Source organism: Eschrichtius robustus, chromosome 2, assembly GCF_028021215.1.
Source record: "Eschrichtius robustus isolate mEscRob2 chromosome 2, mEscRob2.pri, whole genome shotgun sequence".
NCBI classification, from domain to species: domain Eukaryota; kingdom Metazoa; phylum Chordata; class Mammalia; order Artiodactyla; family Eschrichtiidae; genus Eschrichtius; species Eschrichtius robustus.
In genome coordinates, this window is record NC_090825.1 from 51,499,618 (window position 1) to 51,525,825 (window position 26,208).

Sequence of the window (26,208 nt, forward strand, 5' to 3'; positions counted from 1 at the left end):
TGTTTCATCCTTTTCCTCAGGGTACACACTGGGTTTTTCCAACTACAGATTACAACTGGCTCATAGACCACTTAGTCTATGAAGCTTGCCTTGATCCAAAATGTTAAAGTCATCAGTCATTCCTACGAGCACTCTTAGCACTTGTGTAAACCGCTCCATATAACACATTCTACCTTGCTTTTTTAAAAAAAGAAGTATCTTCCCCGTAAGACTACGAACTTATAAGTGTTTTGAATTTTCCATAATAAATGGCAGAGGCTGGCCGCAGCAAGCATTCAATAAGTAGCTTCTGAATGAAATGAACAGATGGTTTCAGGTATTTAAATATATTCAATATATACTATTGGGAAGCTAAAGAGAACACAAAACAAGTTACAACAGATATACTGTTTCCACTTTAATTCTAATTTTATAAAAGAGAGTGATCGTGTCTTAAATGAGTCAACAGCTTTAGGGAATAACAATTCGAAGATTAGTCATACTTTGCAGGATTAATAATTTCCTAAAAGTTTCCTCCTTTACTGAGAAGGATAAAAATATTGTCCTAACTGCTTACTTCAGATTAATATTAATAAAAGGTGATTTGGTCAGACAGAAATGACTATGAGGTATTTCTCCAAATAATCCAAGAAATATCAGATTAACACCTATCCATTTTAAGAGAATTTCTTTAAGGCAGAAATAAGTGCAGTTGCAAATGATATTCTGCCCACTATAAAAAGAGCACTACATTTTCAGCTGCAAAGCTTATGTATGATAATTACCCACTATAGAGAAGTGTTTGGAGAAATTATTAAAATGGCCTAAAATGAAGTTATGAACATAACTTCAACATATATTATTGTGGGCATGTCAAAAAGCCAGTTCTGGTACTTCCCTGGTGGCGCAGTGGTTAAGAATTCGCCTGCCAATGCAGGGGACACGGGTTCGATTCCTGGTCCGGGAGGATCCCACATTCCCCGGAGCAACTAAGCCCGTGTGCCACAATTACTGAGCCTGTGCTCTAGAGCCCACGAGCCACAACTACTGAGCCCACGTGCCACAGCGACTAAGCCCGCGTACCACAACTACTGACACCTGCACGCCCTAGAGCCCACGTGCCGCAACTACTGAGCCCATGCCCCGCAACTACTGAAGCCTGCGCACTCAAGGGCCCGCGTGCTGCAACTACTGAAGCCTGCGTGCCTAGAGCCCATGCTCTGCAACAAGAGAAGCCAACACAACGAGAAGCCCATGTACTGCAACGAAGAGTAGCCCCCACTCGCCACAACTAGAGAAAGCCCGTGCTCAGCAACAAAGACCCAACGCAGTCAAAAATAAATAAATAAATAATTCATTAATTAAAAAAAAAAAAAAACCCAGTCTTTCAACAACGATTGAGACTTAAACTTTTTCTTTTCAATTTAATTATTTTATTTTAATTTTGGCTGCGTTGGGTCTTCGTTGCTGCACGCGGGCTTTCTCTAGTTGTGGCGAGCAGGGGCTACTCTTCGTTGCGGTGTGCGGGCTTCTCATTGCGGTGGCTTCTCTTGTTGCGGAGCATGGGCTCCAGGCATGTGGGCTTCAGTAGTTGTGGCTCACGGGCTCCAGAGCGCAGGCTCGGTAGTTGTGGCGCACGGGCATAGTTGCTCCGCGGCATGTGGGATCTTCCCGGACCAGGGCTCGAACCCGTGTCCCCTGCGTTGGCAGGCAGATTCTTAACCACTGCGCCACCAAGGAAGCCCCAAGACTTAATCTTTTGACAGTCATGCCAGAAGTGTCTGTACTTCATAATCACAAGCTCTGTTTTCATGTTAAAATTCCTGATTTTAAAGAGTGATTTACAAATAGCATATAAACGTAGTTGAAAATGACATGCCCTAGGGCTCTTCCAAATCTAGGTTCAAATCCTGACTCTACTACTTCCTACTCTTGTAATGTGGGTAAGCCATTATCTCTCTCTGCGCCTTAGTTTCCTCATCAGTAATACCAACTCTCAAAAGGTTGTTATCACGATTATACAACACACACAGATATTTATGTATATGAGATATATAAAATGGATAATAAATATAAAGGGCCTAACATAATACCCAACACAGTTTAATATGATAGTTATATCCTCTCTTCCACCTTAACCTTTTATCTTCCAACTCTGAAAAACAGACTCCCAAACCCACATGACTGAATGCCAATAATTTACAATACATAAAGACTTGTTTGCTACAAATCTTAGAGAAAAGATATTTTTAAAATTTAGATCATTTAAAGAAAATAGTTTTGCTATGAAAAGTACTTCTGTTTGCCATAGATTTTGAGCCCTTCTCAAGAGAAGGAAAGCTAGATTTCCAGAACATCCGTTACCAAAGGGAAAAAAAGGAAATGGCACTAGAGCCAGAGATTTTGCAAATTAAAATTCTGATTTTGAATTAATATAGGGTAAGGCTTTACTTCTTTGAAAGAGTAAGTTACACAGTAAGTATACTGTGTTGAGGCTCAGATATAAGAACCAGGCCACTTGCAAAGATCCAAGTTTTCTGCATCTTGTCATGCAAGATGATTGCTCTTCCTAAAATGAAATTCCTTATGGAAACATTGAAAAATAGGATTAAAAAAAAATCCCTCAAACTGGATAGATCTGATCAAAAGAAACAATTTCTTTTTAATAGAATAATGACCATATCATTTTCATTTGAAAAGTAGTCACAAATTATAGTCAGCATAGCTCTTTTTGTTTTATTTGTTTTTTTAAGCAGAGTCCGATGGCTGGGTTTCTTACATAATTAAAATTCATGGCTTCAGATGTTTGTATATTTGATCATGCTTCCATTTTCACGTGAGAAGGCAGTCTGAACTTCCTGACTATGCCGTATTTGTCTCTATACTCCCCATAGTTTCTGTTATTATGCCTTGCACATAGTAGCATTCAGGAAATTTCAATGAATGCTTAACTGAATAAACAAAGTACCTTTATTTAAATAAGATATAAGAAAATTCAGGATTTGAATGGGCATCTGCTGTTAATAAAGGGATTTCCCCATATATAACAAAGAGAAATTTCAGAGTCTGAAGACTTTTGTCCTCCTATATAAACAGCTATATATAAAAACATTCTTCTATTTTTCTTCAAGGAGAAAATTAGCATTTGTAACATAAGTAGTTTCAAACATATGCTTTCATTATATGTATCACAAGCATGAATTTTAACCTTTACAACAGCAGAGGTCCGTTGTTGTAGCCAAAAAGAAATAGACGTTTTCAGTTTTAAGCTTGGTTCATTAGAAATCATCTCTATCTTTCTAGCACAAGTCAAACATAGAATGCTGAGTTGGACAGAACCTTAGAGATTATCCATCCACTCCACTCCCTCATTGCATAGGTAAGTAAACTTAGCTCCAGAAAAGTTGACTTAATAAGGTCATGCAGTTAATGGAAGAGTCTGGAAGAAAACTTAGGTTTCCTGATTACATATCCAGTATATATGTAGCTTTCACAAATGCTCTATGCAGACACACTACAACAGTGGTTTTATGGGGCTCTTCGAACTCTGGGAATCAGTATAGGTGAATCACTAGAGACCAGAGGCCCCTTACCTTCTATACTGGAGGTACTGGGAAACTTACCTTCAGTACTGGAAATGGGGGTACTGTCACATTTGCTTTCACACTGCTGCATAGATGGAGGTCGAACAGTTTCTGGACAGTCACTCGATGCCTGTCCAGTGTAGGAAAGACATTGCACAGTCCTCATTTGCTGTCCAAGTCCACACTGAGCAGAACACTAAACCAAAAGACAGGGAGAAACAAAATACTGATCTCAACAATTTTCAGGAGGTAAAAAAGATACTATGTCATTTCAAATACCATAGATATTAGCTTTTAAAGCCCATATGTAGTTCACCTTGGAGAGATATATGATTAGGTCGTTCTATTACAGAACTGGTTTGGAAGCTCAAGGATCATGTTATTGCCCTAGAAAATGGAAGCAACTTAGTTTTCAGAGACAACAGATGGAGATTTCTTGGGCTATTATTTCAACAGTTCCAAGCAGTGCTGGTGAACTTAAATAAGAGCATAATGAGAAAATATTTGTGATGAAGTAGAATAATCAGAGCTTCTAGGGCGGGGACATCATTATTGCTGCCTATTTATATATTATAGATTTGTGGGAAGACAACCTGATAGTCTATTGGAGTGCTCTTAATCTGATCAAGATATTAGTTCAGTATAACAGCAGTGACTGCTGTGGGGCCTGGTGATGGGGCCAGTTTGAAAATAAAAGAAAAAGAGCATAAATAAGTACCTTGAGTTTTGTGAGGTATTTTCAGTCACACAAATCTGAGACAAATGTGAGAAGAGGTCTGGTGTTAGCCAATTAGCATGTCTCTCTCTCCTTTTTCATCTATTCGGGGATTCGGTTACTTTAGAATTGAAGTTACCCTCTGAGGGGCTTAGTTTCAGCTGGGACTGATCAGCTGTCCAGGCTGAAGAATAAAGCTGTGGTCTATTCTTTGGGCCTGCCGCCCAGAATACCAGAAAGCCTGTGAGATTTGGGATCAAAGGGATGAGGAGCTCATTGTGCGGAAGACAGGTGATGGTGATGTTTACAAGGTAAACAAACCGAGGCCCTGTTGGATTTATTTGCAAAAACTCTCAAAGCACTTACAGGACTTGCGAGGATATTCACAGATACTTTTAAGTTTCTAAATACAGAATGAAAAATAAATGCACCATAAAGATGTAGTAAAGCATCTTTGAAGATGTATTTTCACTGGTTAATCTCAATTTTAGGAAACTGAATTGAAAATATAGAGGAGAAGAAAAGGACTTGACAACATTTAAAAGGACAATCTCAAACTGACAACTGTAAATTTGGTGAAATTATCAACACGCAAAAACTTTCAAATGCCCTTTATATAACAGTGAATTGCAACAAAGAATATATAAGAAAGGAAATTCCTAGCCGGTTTAAATAAAAATCATAAGAGCATGTCTGTACTGATTCTTTAATAGCATAATATCAATTATAAATTGTGAAACTGTCACACTTCTACAGAGAAACACTTATTGCATTCAATGCTTACTTAAGCTTATGATGTATAATTCCACTTGAGCACTTTGTAAATCAAACTAAATACTGTTATACGAAAGCAAATTATTAATTATTTGTTGGACAATGCAAATGTTAATTATTTTATGATCATACTTCTTTTGTTTCCCCACAGGGCTGAGCACAGAGCAAGTATATTTATTTGCCTTAATGGAGACTGAAAATCTTTGCCCGCTCCCCAAAGCGTCTGTAGATACTGCTGCACTCTAGCAATATTGAATTTTGGCCATAATTTTGGTAACTACTTCTATGAAATGCCATTATTAATAAGTAATGGCAGGCCCAGAGCGCAAACAAAATCATGCTGGTGTAGTTATATGCCACTATGATTTATTTGGGTCTCAGATATTAGAAAATGACCAGCTCAAGGTTAATTATAAAGCCACAGAAAAAGGGCATTGATTCATTAGAAATTTACTTTATGGAGCATTATTTTTTAACATAACCCAATAAATTTCCTTTTTGACATTCAAAAGAACAATACTTAATTTTCCTTCTATCCAAATATATCGATTTGCTTTTAAAGGATTTAAGGTGACCTTCAGCAAGATAACACAATTTAAAGCTGAGAAAGAAGAAAGAAAAAATAGGAATTGGAACATAAAATAGAAATGAGTCCAATCAATGTAAAAATACACACTAAAAGCCCTATATACCCGTTTCCCAAATTCATAGTGTCCATCAGCTAAATCCATTGAAGAATAAGTATAAATAACATTTCAAAGATTGTCAATCATATTATCAAGCTAATTAAAACCTCCACATCTTTTCTGTGAGGTTAAGAGAAGTCATTTTGCAAGTGGGAAAATTAAGACAATGGTGTTGTTAACTGATTTGGTCTTGAATTAGTTGAGGGAGTTGGCACTAGAATCCAAAGTTTTGGTAGCTTGTTCAAATCTCTGGCCATTAGACTATTTCTCTTTAATTTTAAGTTAAAATGTTAGAATCCAAGGAGTAGGTGAAAGTGGGAAGTGTGCAGGTGTGGGAGAAACATGGCTCAGTGTGTCTCTGTGCGACTGCTGCTGCCTATGCACTGTCTCACACTCACATCTCATACCTGGATCTCTATGTGTTGTTACTCATCTCTCGAGCCCCTACAATGACCCCATCAGGAACCTCAAGTCTCTCAAGGTGCTGCTTCAGCAGGAGCCCACAGTCCAACTGCCCTACCTGGCCCCAGTCTCCGGTCACCCAGCGAGGAGGAGGACAGCGGCCCAAACTGCAGCGGATGCGGACAGGCGGTTTGCTCTCCTCGGAACATTGTGCTGCTGGGAATGTTTTAGAAAGGTCACTGCTCTTGCACAGAACAATCCGATGCTTGAATCCTGGACCACATTTGGGAGTGCACTGTAAATAAAACAAATACTAATGAATAATGATAGTCTAAAAATAGAGAAAAATTTGAGGAAAGTCTTTTCTCCAAGTAAATGGCTGTTTGGGTAAACAACATACACACATACTAAATTCTAGGCAAAGTCTTACAGATATGAAAATTCCTTAAGTTTTTAAATAGAAGAACTTTTATCTTTTTCCCTAAGGTCTTTAAGAGCTAAAACCAAAGTTTGCTTTTCTTAGCAGTGTACTTTCTTCTTTTATTGTGTGTAGGCTTATTCCGTGATTCCTCCCTATTCTTGGCCATATTCAGTTGTGATAAGATTCTGCTAATTTTTGGAATGTGGAATCCTTGGTTTCTTACTTGCTAGGTGTAGTCTTCTGAAAAGAATTCTTATGTTACTAGTGGACCATCAGAAGTTGTCTTTGTGAAGCAAGCTAAGGTTTGATTTAGATGTGTACAGTTGTCCCTCAGTATCCGCGGGGGACTGGTTTCAGGACCTTGGAGGCCACCAGAATCCATGGATGCTCAAGTCCCTTGTATAAAATGACACAGTATTTGCATATAACCTACACATACCCTCCTGTATACGTTAGATCATCTTTAGATTACTTATAATACCTAATACAATGTAAATGCTATGTAAATAGGTGCCAGTGTACGGCAAATTCAAGTTTTACTTTTTGGAACTTCCCGTAACTTTTCTCCCAAACATTTTCAATCTTTGGTTGGTTTGAATCCATGGATGTGGAACCCAGAGATCTAGAGGGCCAACTGTATTCTTAGAGTGTGCTAGCTAAGGATACATGATCACAGGTAAAGGTTTACTGTACAGGAAATCTCTGGACATTTGCTTGTCCATCAGTTAAACATAATGAATTTGGCTGTTCTTTAGTTGGCCCAGTCTGCTCTTCATACTGAGGAAAAGATCCTTCTTCCTATGTCATGAAGTCTATTACTTACCTCTTTTCCAGGTTAATTGGAGTGCTCTGTTCTAGAGCCACCTATTCAACGTGGTGCCTGACTGAAGTCCTCCAGCTTTCTCCCCTGCACATCTGAGCCCTTCCTTATAATCTGTACTTCTTCTCAGTGAAGTGAGAACCTTACCCACAATATTTTGAAGCCCTGTTTCTATACCTTTCATTCAAAAGCCATTTCCAAATTTCCTACAGGAACTACACTAGACCGGGGGAAGGGGAGACATAAGAATGAATAAGTCAGTCTGTACCTCAAGAAGCTCACAGTTTTAATGTAGGAGATAGATATGTGAACACAAGGTTAAGTAACATAAAAGAGGATGTAAGGATATATAAATTCTTGTGCCCCTAATCATCAATTTCTTATTTTATAATTATGTATTCATAAGTCTTCTCATTCCTACCAGACTATAAGCTCCTTAAAATTACTTCATTTCTGCTTCATTTTCGTACACAACCTCACCCTCATCCTCAGGATCCAGCAGAGGGTTTTGAGAAAGCACTCTATAAATATATACCCTCCTTTATTTGGGAAGATGACGGTTTTGATTTACTTTTAGGTAAATCAACATGTACTAGTTGTGGGATGGGAATGTCTTCATGAACAATGTACACACCCCTGAGTGGCTCTGTCAGGGGTAATCCTTGAACCTGGTTCATGTCATAGAAAGAAAGAAAAATATTAAAATTCTTTCAGGTGTAAATCAAGGATCTCATGAACACTCTTCATCACAATGAATGTGGTAACAGAGGGCATTTCCTCCAACTTAGAAAACATTACATTAAGATGCATTTTGAAGGAGAATAACATCCAGTTCTTTCCAATATGGTTCCCAAAAAGGTTTTAGTTAGGGATTTAGAAATCAAGAGAGAAATTCCCGATCCCTGTTATTATTTTTCACAGCCAAATCAACATCCTTATTTCTAGCTGCTGCCTCACTCTACCCATATAACTCAGTCACTAGGTTCTATTAATCTAAGTCATAAATCTCTCTCACATCTGTTGATTTCTCTTTGTCTCCGCTGCCACTAACCTTACTACAGACAAACACCATTTCCTACATGTAACATTGCAATGGCTTTCTAACGGGTCTCCTGTTTCTTGCTCTTGCCTCACTCCAATCCACTCTCTAAAGCACACATCCAGTTATATTCTGCTCTGATTTTTTAAAAAAATCCTTCAGTGGTCTTCAAGATAAAACTTCAAACTCTTTAAATATGCTTACTATACACTGATAGGAAGGCTCTGCTTACCTCTTCAGATTCACCTCTCCCTACTAAACAAGGTACAGTATTCCTAGTGCCAGCCCAGCGCCAGGCACAAAGCTAATGCTGCTGCTGCTACTACTATGACTACTGCTGCTATTAATAATGATAATATTGATAGCAGCTGCCAATTAATAAACACTCTAGATAGCAAGTGCTGTGCTAAGCGCTGTAATTCACACAGTCTTCACAAAAATCCTGTGAGATGACAATTATTATTCTGTTTTTAAAATGAAGAAACAACCTAGAGTAAGTGACTGGTACAAAGTCGTGCAGTGTTTAAATGACAGACCTAACGTTACCACCTACTGAGTGCATGTTAGACACTACACCACGTACTTTGCACATATTATCTCATTTAGTCCTCAAAACAACCCTGTCACTTTATACATCAAGAAACCAAGACACGCAACCCTATCTTGCAATCATGCATTCTGTAGAATGAATAAAGCCCTGATTCGAGTCTCTTGAGCTTGTCCCACTTGTGTCTGGTCCTCTTGACTTCTCACCAAGTCTCTTCCACCGTCCACCAGTGTTAGAAGACACAGCCTTAGAGGATTTCTGTCACTCTCTTAATGCTTAATATTATTACTGATAATGATAACACCACTACCTTATATTCCATCAGAGCTCCACAGTTCACAAAATACTTTCCATACATTATTCTCATATAAGTTTTTGAGTCTTGTTACAGGAAAGCTTAAGCAGCTTAATCGAGGTTAGGCAGACAGCAAGTGGTAGAGCTGGAACTAAATCCTAAGCCTTCTGATCTATACTTTAGCTCCTAGCATTGGCAGAAACAAAGTCTTGAGAATACATAAGAAGTATTAATTATTATAAAAATAAATGAGATAAAGTACAAGAGGATGGAAGGGTATTTCAGACTTTAGAGACAGAGGCAGAAACACCTAGGATGTACAGGGAATTCAGTTTAGTATTTAGTATTCAGTTTTAGTATTTTGAGGCTACGATTAATTTTCTATATTGGGAAAATTTACTGAAAAAGGCACTTGTGCCATTCCCCTTCCCTCTTCGCATTTTAAAAGCATATGTACGCATATTAAAGCCTGGGACAAAAAAATGTCTGTCTGTGTATAACTGAGTCACTTTGCTGTACAGCAGAGATTGGCACAGCATTGTTAACCAACTCCACTTCAATACAAAAATTAATTAAAGCCGAGGACATAGGTCTCTCGCTTATTCTAATATCCTTTTCCAGTAGCAAGAAGCTTCTGCTATTATTTGAAGACTGCAGTAACATCTAGCAGTCTTTCCTAAGAGCCTATGCCAAAGTCCTGCTTACAGTTCTGGGAGGCAGACAATGCAAAGACAGACAATTCATTCATCTGTGTCTGAGAAGTCCCCAGGGAATCAAAGACAAAAAAACAAATAAGATTGACGATAATAGGGAGAAGAATAAAAAGAGAAAGCAACATTGAAATTTATTAAGTGTCAAGCAGCATTCTAAGTCCTTTGCATGTCACAATCTACCTAATCTTCATGGAAACCTCACGAAGTGCTGTTTTCACACCAATTTTACTAGTGGGAAACTGAAGTACTGAGAAGTACAGATACATTCAGATGGCAGCTCTGAAAAAGATAATGCTCTGAAAGATAAACGTACAAAGACACAAACCCTCTGTGGGACAATGTGAAGTTATACGCAAAGCTTAACATATGACATCTTCTATTGAGGCAAGAAATAATTAAGAAAATTATAGCCCAAGCTCCACTAAATAAGTCACAGATATTCTATCCTATAGCACTGGAAGTAGAGATAATCAACTGGATTCTCAAAATAGTGAATGACTGAAAACTACACTCGGATTCAATGAATATACCAGCCCTGAGCCCTGCAGATCTAGCCACAAATATTACATGTCTATAGCCGGAATCTCAACTCTGGTCTCTGCAAATATTGCACTTCTAGAGGGTGACTGTAAAATTAAATGTTTAAAAATTGCTTGTAAAAAATAGTAAAGGCACAGGGATGCCACTTAGACCAACTTCGTTTTAAGTAGAACTCTATCCTGCAAATTCTTCTGACCTTATGTCAGAGGTGTTCAAGCAGAGACATCCCTCAGCTTGTTCTTATTTTTGCTTCTTCCCTCTGCTTTATTTAGCTTACATTTCATCTTTGCCTCTCTAGCCTTCTGATAAATAAATATGTTTATCTACCTGACAGCCTCAGTTTTATTTAACTACCTAAAAAAATACGAAATCCTAGAAAAGCAAGATGTAACCACAATTATGTATATGATTAATAGGCATTAAATTAATCATAAATGATTCAGAGCATGTTTCAGAGATAATCATTAGTCTATACCCATGTAAAGGGTATTATTTTTTGCACACTTTTTGAGTATGCAGTAAAATTCATTAGAAATAATTAGAAATTGAATATTTAGTAATAAAACGTCTTTTTTTAGACTAAAGTCTAGTTATAAATATCAAAATCCATTCAATTCCTTCTCGTAATAAACCATTAGGTAGCTGGGTGGAAGATAATTCAGTGGAAAATGATTCTTTAGTAAAATTACTTCTCTCACTATTCCTCCTCATTGCAGATAAATATCTTTTTTTCTTCTTTTATTCATATAATCAGAATCTTACAATTATTTAAAATCTGACCAGACCATTTGTTTTTTGTTCTCATCTCAGTGGGATACAGGAGGTGATTTTTATGAGAGATACATTTATACTTCAGTTCAACATTCTATGATTAAGAAGCAAAAACATATTTTGCAGAAAAAACATTTGAAACCACACCAGGGAAAATAATTTGGCTGTCACTTGTAAAGGATAGAAACATTAACATTTGGGGGTTAGACTGAATTCTCTCTGGAGAGGTGGGCTTAATTTACTTAGTTATGGCATCAGAGTAGAACCTAGGAGTAAACAAGGTGACAGCACAAGTATCTACTAAAACAAAGAACAGTGCCTCTGTAGGAAGACTCCCCCCACCCCATCCTTCTTAAGTAATGCTACCTAAATGTACATCCCATCAAGTCAATTGAGTATGATGCCAGTCATCTATTTGTCCAAGAATAAGTACAAAAAACAGAACTTTTTCAATGGGTACTCTGTGGGAGTCAAAAGAAACCATTCCTATACATCAAAAGAATGGCTAAGGATTGCTGGAGCCCATTCACAGTACACAGCAACACTTTAAGAGTCGCATGCCAAGAGAGGGCAAAAACAGACAGCCATTTAAGTCCAACATAGCATGGGAGATCCCAGGAGTGAGGCTAAATTGTAGGAAATGGGAAAGCCATGGCTTCATTAGTTTCACAAAAGACTGCAGAAGAGCCATTTTCCACCAAGGTAATTTGGCTTAAATTTTTTTTTTTTTTTTTTTTTTTTTTTTTTGCCATAAGCACTGGGTGGGTTTCACTGATGGGGAAAATGAAAACGGTTCTTGGCTTTGCAACAATGGAAATTTTACATTAGAGCGGCCGGCAAAGAAAAGAAAAAGGTCAGAGGGTACATTCCTCTTACTGCAACATGTTTTCACCAGTTGAACCTCACTCTTGTGATTAGCAGAGCTCAGACAGCTGATATTTGGAATTGGGAAGGGGGCAGAAAGAGGAGGGAAGTTTTCATGGGCGTGTGAAAAAGATATTGTGTGAAATATCTTTGCAAAAGTTAAGTGAAAGAGGTTGAACACTGCCTGCTCTTCTGCTGGGACCTCCTCTTTTCATTAGTGGGAGATGTTACATTCCTCTGAGAAGAACAGGTTCCTTGTTCTCACTTTGTTCTCCATGGCTACTCAGACATTTTTTTTCACTTAATGCTATTTACTTTTACTTATTTTTAACTTATCTAGAGAAGAGGTAGGTTTTATGGTAAAGGGAAATGGAAGCGTGAGAGTGCACCCTCTCCTTTGGAAAATAAACAGGAGAGACTGAATGGGGACAAAAATCATCTCTTTCCTCCTGAACAAAGGATGAAGATAATGGTATAGATGATGTTCAGCTAGGATCTTTGAGACGGCAATGGCAGGATTTCCTGACTCATGCTTACCCCAGAATAGTTTTCCTGTGTTGTCTGTGGAGAGGCAACAGGCACTATTTTTTGGTTTTTTTGGAAGTGATAGTCCCAACATGTGTACTCTATGCCCCCAGCTCCACTTCTCTCCCCTAAGCTTTGACTCAGCTATCTTAAAGAAGATAGCAGAAATGTGATTAAAAGTCCCCTTAACTTAAACATATTTCTCCAGGCAGCTTCCAGGAGTACCTAACAGCCTCGCAAAGCCACTTGAGCAAGCCACTTCTAAGACTGGGTAGATGAGAAGCAAAATGCTAAAAGTAGGGTAACTACAACCTGTATGAAGTTGAGTTAGGAAGAAAATCTTAAAATGGTATTTGGAATGGAAACATACAGTAATATACATAATCTATTCCTTAAGGTGATTATATTTGGTGTTTTATGTTAAAAATATAATGATACAGAAAAATGTAGGTCCAGAGACCAATGTGAAGTGAGTCTGCACATGAGAAGATTTTGGCCTTTTAGTGATCGGCAGAAGTTTTTTCTGGTTTCTGTTTTTGAACTTGTTGAGTTTTCTCCACTTTTTGTAGAAAGATGATATGGTATAAAGTTCTGTATTCAAGCCTTCTTGTTACCTATCACTACTTTATTCAATTTTATCTTCCATTTATTCTTTAAAACAAATCCTTTTCTCCCAGTCTACTTTCACCACATGATCTTTGTGTTTCTGTTCAGTTGTTTCTCTTACCAGGAATACTTCTCCAGTTTCTTGTTCTCTTCCCTACTTCAAATCTTACACTCCTACAACATTCAGTTCAACCCCCATCAACTAAAAAGCCTTCTGAGCTTACTCCAGGCTATTCTGACCTTCTCAGCTCTGAATTTCTGTATCACTTATACATTTATACCTCACAATCCACCATTTTGTTAAACACTGTCTTATGTTATTCTCTAGCTGCTTCATGGATATTTCTTATTTTCCCAAGTTCATGAGATTCTTCTGAATTCTCCATAGCTCCTATCCCAGTGTGGTTAGAAAGCACCCAGTTATACTTACTGACTTGGCCTGAAACCCTAAAAATGTTGCAGCCAATTATCAGGTCTCCCATTAGGATTTTCCAATAACAATGTTGCCATTATTATCAAAGACTATTTATGAACTTCTATAAGGGTCTTGGGCACTGACTTGCAAGTAAAATAACTACTAACATGTGTACAATTCTGTAAAATGTCTCTTCTTTATCACTGGATTTTATCTTCCAAATGAATGTAGGAGTTAATCCACCCACTGTTAGGGAACAGAAGAGTTCATACTGTTTTCCATAACCACTGAATAATACTGAGAATATCTCTACATTTGATTGAAACACAAATAAAAGTCAGGTAGGCAGAATGTAATTACTGAAGCTGGACTATGGCCAGGAAACTTGGAAGAACACTCCCAACTTCTGCCAAAGATTCCACAGATAACCACAACCGGTCAGAATCTCCATTTCCATGTACCATCTTAAACACAGGTCTCTCTTTTAGCCCGGTGCCTCTAGCAAAATAAGGCCACTCAAGCAGTAAGATTCACAGGGAGAAAAGTTACATCCAGAGGTTCCTAAAGAACAATGTTTAATTTTTTTTGTTGTTTATTTTTTGACAAACTTATGAGGTCTACAGGAAATACCTAAAGCAAGTACCACAATGTTTCCAGCAGGAAATGCATCCTGTTTTGCTAACTTAGAAAAATGACCTTTAGTTATATAGCCAGATACTCATTCTTTCTAACATTAACCAACACTACAGAAGGATTCAGTTCTTCTTTAGGAAATGTAGAGAATGGTACCGTGTGTATATGTATATGTCTCATGCAGGATGAAGAGTCAAGAATTAACTCTACCTCTTACCTCATTTTTCATAAGACCATTTTTCTGAGGCCTCGGGATTATATAAGACTTTTTATATATACATGTATGCCAGAAAAACATTATCTTAGTCAGATCTTCCTCAATGATCATATAAGTGGAGGTAATGATAAAATCTGAATTTGACTTTTTGATATGTTATAACCCTCAACTCCATGTTTCTTCCCCAGAAGCAATTAAAATATATATAGATATATAACACGTGATGATAAATTAAACTCATATGTAAGAGTTATATGGTTAGGCTGGAACATTACTTGGAAAAAAAGATATAATACATCACTAATTCTGAGCCTATAATGCTGTTCAAGAATAGCAACGAAGAAGAAAACCCACTTACAATATTCTCTCAAATTCACTTCAGGCTTGTTTTTTAATTAAATTGATGACTAGTTTCTCATTGATTTTCCTTACTCCAAAAACCTTTACTTCCTGGCAAGCAGCAAAAAAAATATAACATGGCCAAATTCAGAGTTATGCAGCCCTTACTTGTTGAGTTCTAAGGTGCTCACATGCTCAGCTGTCCTTAATATTAAATGCTTTGGTATTGATAGCTAAGACATCTCAAAACATACAGCCTCAGATTTCCTTACTTCTGACCAGTCCAAAGCCACCCACTGCGGTGGACATGACTGGTTGTTGCAGGGCTCTTTTTCAATAGGCCGGTGTGTTAAACAACCACTGTAGTCCAGTGTCTCCTCCTCAGAAGGTCCAATCTTCCTGATGCAGAGCACTGCCCTTGTGCGCATCCCACCGTCACAAGTCTTGCTACATTCCAACCAGTCCCCAATGAACCACCTGCAACAAGAAGTGGAAGAAACACAGAAAAGCATTCCCTCAGTGCAGCCAGAGATTTCAGCAGAGTGAAGGCATTTTCTCAGTGGACTACCTCCTCTTCTCAGAAGAGCTAACATTTCAGTGTCAGCTGATGTGACAAATGACAAATGGAAGAACTGCTAAGGAAAAGATAACCCACTGTCGGCTGCCTTCTAGAGCACAGTGCATGGGCTTTGGAGCAGGCAGAACCCAGGTTCAAACAAGCAATGCATTATGTGTTTTTAAACTTCTTTTTGTCCTTTTTTATTAATTTCTAAAACGAGGATAACAATATCAATCATGAGATTGTCCTGATGATTAAGCAAGGTAACATATGAAGCTCCAAGCCATGTGCTGGTAAATGGTAACAACTGGTTCCTCATCGGAGGGATGGAATCCTGATTTGTTGCATTTGCCAGTTTTTGTGGTATAAATACTTCACTATGGCTAATTTCAGCCTATCACCTTGACATACTGAACATGAACAAGAGAAGATATGCTAGTAATAGGGTCTCAGGAGCTTCTAACAGTGTCTAACACACAACAAACAAGAAACAGTAGCCATTTTTATCATTACACTGAGGCAGGTTCTCCCTCAGTTGAGGACTTTGTGATAAAACCACACTACAGGAGCTAGGGATTTGTTTTCTGATTCCCAGAAATGGATGTCACGCTCTGCATAAGACAGACGTCTTTATTGTCCTTACAGGGGAAGAGATGGCCCAGGTATCCATCCAGAAGACTTGGGAGTCCTAAAAACTCTGCGGTAAGAGCAGAGCCCTGAGCCAGCTCTGTGAAAACATGGAGATCCTTTGCTTTGACCCCTTTACTCTTAAAAACAGCTTCTACACAGCTAATGTGGGAAGAAACAGAAGTGTCTTAATAAATGAACATATCTCATATTTGTAGGTATACCACTCCTAAAGTCATCAATGAACTTTCATATATACAATTTCAGGTGTGTGTGTGTGTGTGTATTTCTGCAGGACTCACTCTTTTGGGCACATTAATTGGTCCAAGGGTATGAATCATGATCCCAATCAGAGCAAAAGGGATGCTTTCCTTTCTGGTCAGAAAGGTGTATGAAGATATAAGAGCTGATGATGGCCATGTCCCCTGTCAAGTGGAATTAGCTGATCTGAAAGAATGCAGAGGAGCTAGAGAGTCCTGCAGGTATTTGAGTGCTTGATTCCAGCCATTCCTGAAGCTAGGTCCACTCTTATGCTTCCCTCAGCTTTGTTATATAAACCAATAAATCCTCTTAAGCGCAGAAGCTAGCCAAAGTTGAAGTTGTGTTATTTCCAACCAGAGTCCTGACTGATACATTATTGTATTTAATGTAATGAATATATGCTGAATGCCTACTATGCTCAAAGCACTGTGCTTTGTTTTATAGAAGAAAGTAAGACCCAGTGTTAGGAAAACAGTTCTCCAAAATCATGAAAAGTGCAATGATGGAGGTAGGACTAGATCCCCCATCAATTGATATCCACTGGATTTCATTTATAACACTGCCAAATAATAGATCTAGATCACAAGCATGAGGTCAGAAGACATTTTCTTCCATCTGTGCTTATAAATCACACGTATATCCTAAATGGATATGCTCATGCTCTTAGTAGAAGAGTAACCAGAGGGAAGAGTATTAAAGTTTAAGAATAAATTTCACCTCTTTTCATGAACTTAGCTCATGTGTGCCAGTTTTGTATGTGGAAGATAATACCTTAGTGAAGTCAGAGTACTAGTATCCTAAATTTGAGCCTACACTCAGCCAAATAAGCCACAATGGCCTTTGTTTATTATTATTTTTATTATCTTTACTTACAGAGGGAAACCAGCATTTAGAAATATCATAATTAACCAGTTTCTCAAACTTAAAAATATATTTTGTCAAAAGTTTTAAAATTTTCAACATAAGACTTATTTATAGAATGACAATTTAATCCTGAATTTAAAAAATCTGATATTAACATTTTTTTTCTAAGTCATTTTCCGAGGAGATTTAAAGTGATTTTCATATTCTTTCCGTTTTATTTTCCGCAGATGAACAGGATCCTAAGTTGTTAGTACCATTTTTGGTAAAGAGGAAAATGTGTATTGAGAATAATAACTTGCATGCCAGCCATAGTGAAACTCTGATTCAATTCGCAGCAGTGATTTCATCACCAAGATTAGGGGATAAAACAGCAATGTGTAATAACTCAGCCACAAAAAGTTCAGTCATACCATCTCCAGCCATGATCTCATTAGGTCTCATAATGTAAGAGGGATGGAGGCCTTCAAATTAAACACAGGTGCCCAGAGTAACAGCAGTGATTCAGGAGGTGTTGCTGTTTTTTTCGGTGCATGAGGCCAGGGCCACCTCCGCCTTTTTATTCTTCGTCCTCTCTTTTATTGCCAACCATCTTTTAACCTAGATGTATCACTCTAGCATTTAACTCAGAATGTATGAAAGTAAAAATATTAACTACGCTTCCAATTTTCCTTCTGACTTTAACTCTGATTTCAGGTTTCACATTCAGTCCCTGTTGCGTCTTTATTGCTCACCAAATCATCCCTTCCCATGCCTCTCTAAAGGATTAAATCACCATCCAGTTATTTAAATAGTTTTGCAATTTTACCACTGCATCTATTAGTCCCAGTTTCACCACTCTCCTGTCCAGTGAAAGACAGACTGCTTCCTTCACCTTCATTCTCCATGTATTTGACCCTCTGATGACATTCTCCCTATTTCTCTTTTTTCATCCTCTAGTTTCAGTGGTAAAATATGAGCACGAAAATTCTCTCTGAGACTATCAATTGCTGAATTATTATAATCTGAATAATACTGGGGCTATTTCTTTCTGAGCTGAAGACCCAGTGATAAAATTGTCTTCATCCTCACCAGGGTGAAGAAGGTATACAGTTAGTGGGATTCATGTTTGAGTGTCTGAAATGAGTGGCTTGATGCAGCCTGTGTGTAATCTGATCTACATTATCTGTACCTTAAGAGGACAAACAATAATATTGGGGGAAGAGAATGAGACGATGGGAGTTGACTTATATGATTTCTATGATTCTTCCCAGGTCCTACATTTTGGAGTTTTATAGAGGACTCTGATGATCTTTTTCTAAACTTAAAATAACAGATTATAGTTGTCCATGGGGTGAGGTGCAATGACTCAAAATAAAAAGATACTATTAAAGAAAACCTAGCCCCTGGGTAAAAATCTCTCTCCAGTCTGACCACCCTTTGGCCCTTTTGCTTATAACTCTTACTGTACTTAACATATTTTGCCTTGTACTATAGATATTTTTATATGTATTTGCCCAATTAGATTGTCCTTAGGAAGAGGAACCATTTCCTAAGGCACAGTGCCTTCCATATCGCAGTTGCTTAAAAAAATGTCTTTTAATTCTTGGTCACAGTATTATCACAATGTACTGTACTCCATTGTTTTTACCTTTCTGATTTTTGCAAATTTAAAAATCACAGTAACATACAGGAATTATATTCAGTATCCAAAGACTCTTCACATGAGGTCATATACACAAATATTCTTGCTATTAAAAGACAGCATGGTCAAAACTGAACTCTTGGCCTTTCTCTTTGGATTCCAACTCAACATTACTTCCTTTTCTTACAGTGGGGCACTAGCTTCCTATCAGTCATGCTCTTTAACATCAACTCCTCCCTTTTCCTTTTCCTAACTATTTCTGCCTATGTCATGAATCCTACCATCTTCATTCAATGCCTCTAGAATTCTTGTTTTTTTCCTATCCCTAGTCACCTCACCATCTTGACTACTATTCTTTTTCTCATGAAAGAGTTGCTGTTCTGACCACATTATTTTTTCCCAGCAAGGCTTCCTCTGGCCTTTCAAGGTCCTCCAAATAAACACTATTATTATTATTTCTTTACCAATGCCTCTTTTGTCTATTCTTCCTAGTCCCCTGTATTTTCTTTATGCAGAACAAGGATAAACCTTACTGCCCTCTATTTTTCCATACTCTACTTATAAAGTCTCCAATATGACTAAAGGACATTTAAAATATTTCATTAGATAATTTCTGATTAAAAAATACCATTTAGGATTTTAAATTAATGGTGTTGGGAAAACAATAATATTTGAAAATAAATATAGATCCTTTCCTCAAAGCAGGCAAATACATTTCAGATAGAGTTTACCTTAAAAAAAAACTTTGAAAGTATAATCATAAAGTGGGTAAGGCCTTCATAACATTATACCAATGAAAGAAATAAAAGTTTGACAGTTTTCCTACATAGTATTTAAAAAATTTTATAAGTAAAAATAGATCATAACACCATAAGTAATATGGGAAATATATAACAAACTAGGAAAAAATATGTCTAAAATAGTTAATATTCTTAATACATTGAGTTCATACAAATCAATAACAAAATGATAAACACTTCAATAGAAAAATGGGTCAGGCCATGAAGAGGAAAAGCAAAAAAGAAGTAATACAAATGGCCACTGAACATAATTTTTAAGTGTTCAGCTTCACCAGCAATTCTAGCACAAAAAATAAAATAGCAATTAGATATCAAGCGTTTTTCTTCCCTATAAAATAGTTAAAGATTGTTTTTAAAATAATACCCGGTGTTGTTCAGTTCAGGAAAGTGACAGTCATATACGTACTGTTGGTGGGAATATACATTCATACATTCTTTCTAGAGAGCAATTTGACAGTGTGTCTCAAAGAGTAAAATATAATTCCATTTGAACCAGAAATTTTATTCCTATTCATTTAGCATAAGGGCATAATTATAGAGGGCAAAATTTTAGTAGCAAAAATGGTTAATGCTGTGGAATAGAAAGGGATCAAAAGCTAGGACCCAGACAAAACTGTTCAACAGTGGGAAATCAATTTAAATAAATAATGACATATCTACTAAATGTTGTAGATGATGTTTAATGTTCAGAACAACATAATGTTCAATATGTTGAGAACTGACTACAAAGCATCATAAATAATATAATTCCATTTTTTATATACATGTGCCTATGTAGACATAGAAAAAGATGAAATATATAGATCAAAATATTAACAGTGGTCTTACAAGTATTGTGGTTTTTTAGTTTCTTCTTTCTACTTATCTGCATTTAGAAAATTTTACGCTTTAATATGTATGACAAAAACCAAATATGATTATCACATCGTCATCTGAAAAACCTTCTCTCTTCCGCACTCATTTAAAGTCTTACTGAATTCAGTAGTTTTTCAGTGAGCCTTATCTCTATAATACCAATGTCTACTGGGAATCTTATTACATATGACAACCATTCTGAATAATTAAGACTTCCTTTTTCATCGTCTGAATTAAAGGAATAAAGAAGAAATTAAAAAGGAACTAAGAAAAACTGGACTGATAAAAGAGAAATATTTTAAATATGTATCATTAGCTCTTTCCAACAAAGAAAACTGTCTGTCTAAATTTTCTATCTTTTTCAAATTCCATTTTCTTACCTCCAAACAACAAAAAAAAGTTAAGAAGTAACTTTTTATTTCCGAACTGCAAAAGGAAGGGAAATATGAAACAATTTTAATTGCGTAGGTTAATTCCAATACGTCAATTATCCTTAAAATGTTAAAAAAAAAAAAACTCCCATGTAATATCCAAGCACATGATATATGGAATGAAATGACCAACCACTGAAATCTCAAAGGGTGTTTGAATAGCATTTGAACTTAAACAAATAAAAGAGCTGAGGCCAAAATAGAACAGGTGTGACCAGGCCCACTCAGATGCCTTAAATGGCTGATCATGACAAACATAATACTTAAAGTACTGGGTGTCGGGGAATTAACTTACTGGGTTGAGGCTCACAATTATATGAAAATATGCTTAAGTTATTGGAAACGTCAAAAAATATCTTGTGGTTTTTGAGCATCACTTTGTTTTATATAGCTTTTCGGTTTCTCTTGAGATAAATTTATAAAAATAATTAGCAGAAGAAAGGAAAATAAAAAAACAATTAAATATCTTGTCTTTGTAATACATATCATAGGTTGTATTTCTATACTTTCTCATGTCTGGCTTTTAAGGAGTTAGTTACATGGTGATCACATTTGAAAAAGAAGAGACATGAAATTTTAAAAGTCTTAGAATAAAAACTTCTATCACCCTAGATTCTGTGTTCCGTATTTGGTAGCCACTGCCCTAAACCTTTTCAAGAGACTAGGAGTGAGTATTTCCCTTTAAGATTAAAACATTCAGGCAGACACTGACTTTGGATATTGAAAGTTCAAAGGCATTATTATTTTGGAACAAATATCAAGAAATGCATCTTGCTTTAAACCATATTAGGGACCTGCATTCTTTATCCATTGTAAGTCCCAGATTTTTGTGACTCCACTTTTAGAAAAAGGATTACTTCATTATAGAGCTTTCCTCTCCAGTTCTAGGGAGCTTGGAATACATAATCTCATTTGCCTACTCTCGTTTTCTTTATCAATTTCATGTTGGGATAATTAGCTAATCTGGGGGATAATGGTTACTCTGATTTCTCAAACAAGAATGAAATGCCATTCACACATATTTTGTCTTGCCATTGTCAATCAGGCAAAATCCTTACAAAGATCAGTATTTTCAGGATTAACTCAGCATCTCTGTCCTTTTTCACGTAATTATTGCCTTTTGCTCAAACAAGAAACCTTTCTGTTCCTACAGATCATACAGTGTGGCCCACTGATAGCAGGTCTCATATTTTTAAGTTTAAATTTTTTAAAAGTCATCATTAAGATGGATGGGCTCTCTTCTTGTGCCTCCCTTTACAGTGAGTTGTAATTGCTACATTAATCAACAGAAAGGGACTAAAATACACCTCTAGGCCTGTACTCTACACTCAGAAGACAGGATGCCTTAGGATGACAGAACTTAAAACTGGGTCAGCAAATTAAAGCACTGATACTCCACTACAGAATATTTCTAAACCATTTAAAAAGTCTTTAAGCCTTTAGGATAAATATCTGGAAAAGATAGGACTGCACGCCAATCTACTGTATTTTACTGGATCTAAGATACCATTATTTTAGGTACCATTAAAGAAAAATAATGCCGATTATTATTGTAAGATACCATCAATTGCAAAATGAATCTAATTTCAGAGATGTTAAAATGCAAATGATATGTGCTTTAGAATTAATGAAATATGACAATTGCCAGCACTATGCCAGGATCAACCTATTGCAGTTCCTGCTTTAAAGGGGTTAATTACTAAGTCCTGTGGATAAACAGGAATCAAAATTCCACCCTCTGTGATGTTTTAGCCCCTTTTCTCAGCCTAATTTATTTATATCGTATGAATGTATGTTTCCAAATAAGAATATCTAATGTTTTTCTCTTTGCACTTGAAGAAAATAATTCTCACTTCTTTCTCTTACTTACTCTGGCGGGCAGGGCTCAGTGTTGCAGGTTCTTTGATTTTCAGGTGGCTTACTATCAGGGTCACAGTAATTGTTCTGGACAATGGAGTTGTCGTCCAACCTTTTACAGACCACCTCCTGTCTTTGGACACCTTGAGAAAAGGAGGACATCATTAATTGAAGAGTGGTTTACCTTCCAGTAAGTTAGGTATGCACAGCTTTCCTCTGTGGGGAATCAACCTCACTGGATCGCTGCTGTCTTATCTGTTCCAGAAACACTTGACTGCTCCTCTAAAAAGGAGAGAAGACCTGGTCATTATATTGCAAATTTAGGCAAAATTATTGTTCTCATATTTAGAAACATAACTGTTTTCAAGTTCAGAAAAGAAACTATTGGTAATTTTAAACAATTAGTATTCCCATTTGTATATTCTTCTTCATGCTTTCCTTTAAAAAAAGAAACTTTATTTTCCCAAAATATCATCAGATAAAATGTATGAATATACATTTCAGTGCAAAACAATGGTCGTATTATCTATGTAAAAACAAAACATTAGGGACAAATTTACTTTTTAATATTTTGTAGGACAAATCCAATCAATTTAGTCTTTGTTAGGAACACGTAACATTCACACATTTCATTTTTTCCCCTTGCATTTACAGATTTATTTCTCTGAAAGCCCACAAAGTCTAGAATTTAAAGACTGCAGTGAGCCTCTTTGGACTGCAACCCATCAGTAATCTGTTTGCTTTGATAGAGTCGGCCCTTGTTGATTACACCACTGGCAAACAGATATACACATATTCCATCAAATATTAACTTACAAAATACTTATCTCATTCTTAAAAATTGGTCTGTGTAGCCTGTTTGCCACAGCTAAAAATATTCTCATAAAATTTGTAAAATTCTAAATATATGTTTATTATTTATTGGCAAAGATATCCACCACACCTTGCTCACATTTCACAAAATACGAAGACACACACAAACACACTCTTATCTGTAAACATGTCTGGTGAATAGACTTTATGCAGATTCATTTTCTCTTCAGTGTGGAGGAATCAAAAGAAGCAAAGATAGGTGTATCAAGGTCTCAGAGAAAAGTCAATCTACAAGACAATGTTAAATGTTCCAGATCCTATAGAGGTAGCAGCTTACTCCCAGAATTGAAAATAAAAGCACAAACTAAGCTATTCCCCTACTCACCCACCCCATCTCTGTAACCCGGTAGGCTAAATTACCTAGAACCAGTTATAAAAGCAGCATTAGCAGTATCCAAGCAACTACAGCTTCATACCTACCTAGGCCCACACAAACCTTCAGTTTTTCTTTTTTTTTTTCTCAGTTGCTTTTAGTAGTGCCCTAAAGAAAAGAGCTTGACCCCAAATTAGGGAAATCAATGTGAAACAGGACCATTCAGTGAAGGAAACTGTCACCTAAAGAGCTACGCACCAAATGCTTCCCCAAGGTCCTTTAAACATCCTGGGACGTCTGCAGGTGGGAGTACCTCAGTCATCATGTTTTGCACACTTCTAACTAAGCACTTTGAATTTAAAGATAGGGAAATCTCTTTCCTTGATGGAGAAAACCATTAAGTCCCATAGCCTCCATGATGGTGGTGAGCAGATGAAGAAGGTATATTTTATTACTTGCAGTGACCCAAGGCTCTTACTGATCAAGTTTTTTGGTTTTCCTAAATTCCGGGGTTTAAAATATAGCCAAACAACTTACTTGCAAAATGTCTCAGAGTATGTGCTGTATTCATTCCATCCCAACCCCTTGAATAGGCCAAATATCTCAGTTTATGCGACAACAGTTTGGAATTTTTTAACTATTAAACTTTAGATTTTTGAGGGAAGAATGATTCACATCAGGCATAGCTTTGACCCATTCACAGATGTTCCACAGTATTCACCACATATCTCCTCATTGTGTCATTCCAGTGGGCAGATAACTAAGTCCATGTGATTCACCTGGACAAAAATCTCTATTATTAGTCATAGGATTCAACACCCACTGCCACAGTGGCTCAGAATAGCCATCTACCTGGGTTCAATACTTGCTCCTATCAGGAGGAGCAGGGGATTGTTTTTATAGGTTAGCATGGTTATTTTTTTTAAATAACCATTCAAATATGATTATACTTGGAGGGGGGAGACTCAAAACATCCACTTACACAAAGGATTTACAACTTCAGCCAACTTTTATAAATACATTTAGTAACTAAAAAAATGTGATTAAACTTGCAATAAGGAAGTTGGCATTCAAGCTAGTATCTCGGTTGTTTTTCAGAAAAGGATAAACTTTTTATTTTTATTTTATTATTCTGAGGGAGGATAAACATTTCCAACACTACAAAATGGAACTGATATTGTTTTATATCAGTGGCAGAAACATCAATTTAGTTTCTACAGGTTAAGATAAAATTCTACTTCCTTTAAAAATCTTAGAAATGTTGTTTGGTTATAATGACATTAGTTTTTAAAAGTAGCCTTTAATATAAAAGCAAGGCCTCTGAATCACAGATGAGATATTAGTTATTAGAGGTAAGATTTACATTTGATTTTAAGATAAATTCTAGCCATGTATGATCTTGAAAAAATTCAGCTACATAACATTTATTGTTAAAAATTTGGAAAATACACAAAACCAGAAAGAACAAAATAAAAATTATCCACAATCTCATATCTTTGCTCTGGACCTTTATTTTTAAGGCTATTTTGTTCTTTGGTGGGATCCAGTAATTAATTTAAAATTACATAGTACACAAACTAAAAATGCCAGCTAAATATGGTTGGCATTCATTCATTCATTCATCCATTCATTCATTCATTCAATAGAGAATAATTACTGAATACAAGGCACTTCTTCTTATGAGATATTGAGCTAAGTGCTGAGAATTACAAACTGACTTAATTTTGTCATGCCTCTCAGACTTCTTAAAAACTAGAATTTAGGATATTTGGGGGTACATTTCACCTTCATAATTTCAGAATGCTATTTTTTATGAAGTGAAAATTAAAGTCCTTGAATAAGCAGCTGAAATAACTGTATTTTACAAAGATGCATTTTCCTTGCATTCATCTTTTATTAATTTTCTTCTAAAATGTCATATTAGACAGTGTGGTATTTCACACTCGAGAACTGACTATACTAGTAATCTATTCCAAACCTTCCTAAAATGCTGAACTATCTCCCTTCAATAGCACAAATCTCCTTCCAACTTTTACCCCCACACTTGGCAGGTTTACAGAATTTTTTTTTTTTTTTTTTCTTTTTAAATCAGCAGCAACAGAATAACTCTCTAAACCAATGCACCTAATTGGATGGATTTTTCAACACATACTTTTGGATTAAGGAAAATGCAGCTTTTAGCTTTAGAAAATACAGATCAACTGGAAATCATCTAAACCAAGTCAACAAGAGAAATGATTGAGTTTTGCATCTTTTTATATG

At 36.5% G+C, this 26,208-nt stretch overlaps 1 protein-coding gene across 9 annotated transcripts in view; it reads right to left on the bottom strand.

Moving 5' to 3' along the window:
- ADAMTS6 (ADAM metallopeptidase with thrombospondin type 1 motif 6) overlaps positions 1 to 26,208 on the bottom strand; it is a 282,437-nt gene that overhangs the window by 12,382 nt on the left and 243,847 nt on the right. For 7 of the 9 annotated variants that reach the window (XM_068535408.1, XM_068535411.1, XM_068535410.1 and 4 more), the window contains 4 exons: positions 22,774 to 22,903; positions 15,158 to 15,362; positions 6,259 to 6,435; positions 3,603 to 3,759 (listed from right to left, as the gene is read on the bottom strand). In XM_068535408.1, coding sequence (XP_068391509.1) covers positions 3,603 to 3,759; positions 6,259 to 6,435; positions 15,158 to 15,362; positions 22,774 to 22,903 — 669 coding nt within the window. Of the gene's footprint in view, positions 1 to 3,602; positions 3,760 to 6,258; positions 6,436 to 15,157; positions 15,363 to 22,773; positions 22,904 to 22,944; positions 23,043 to 26,208 lie in introns of those variants that run through there. The other 2 variants (XR_011073073.1, XM_068535412.1) reach the window with 2 other exon arrangements.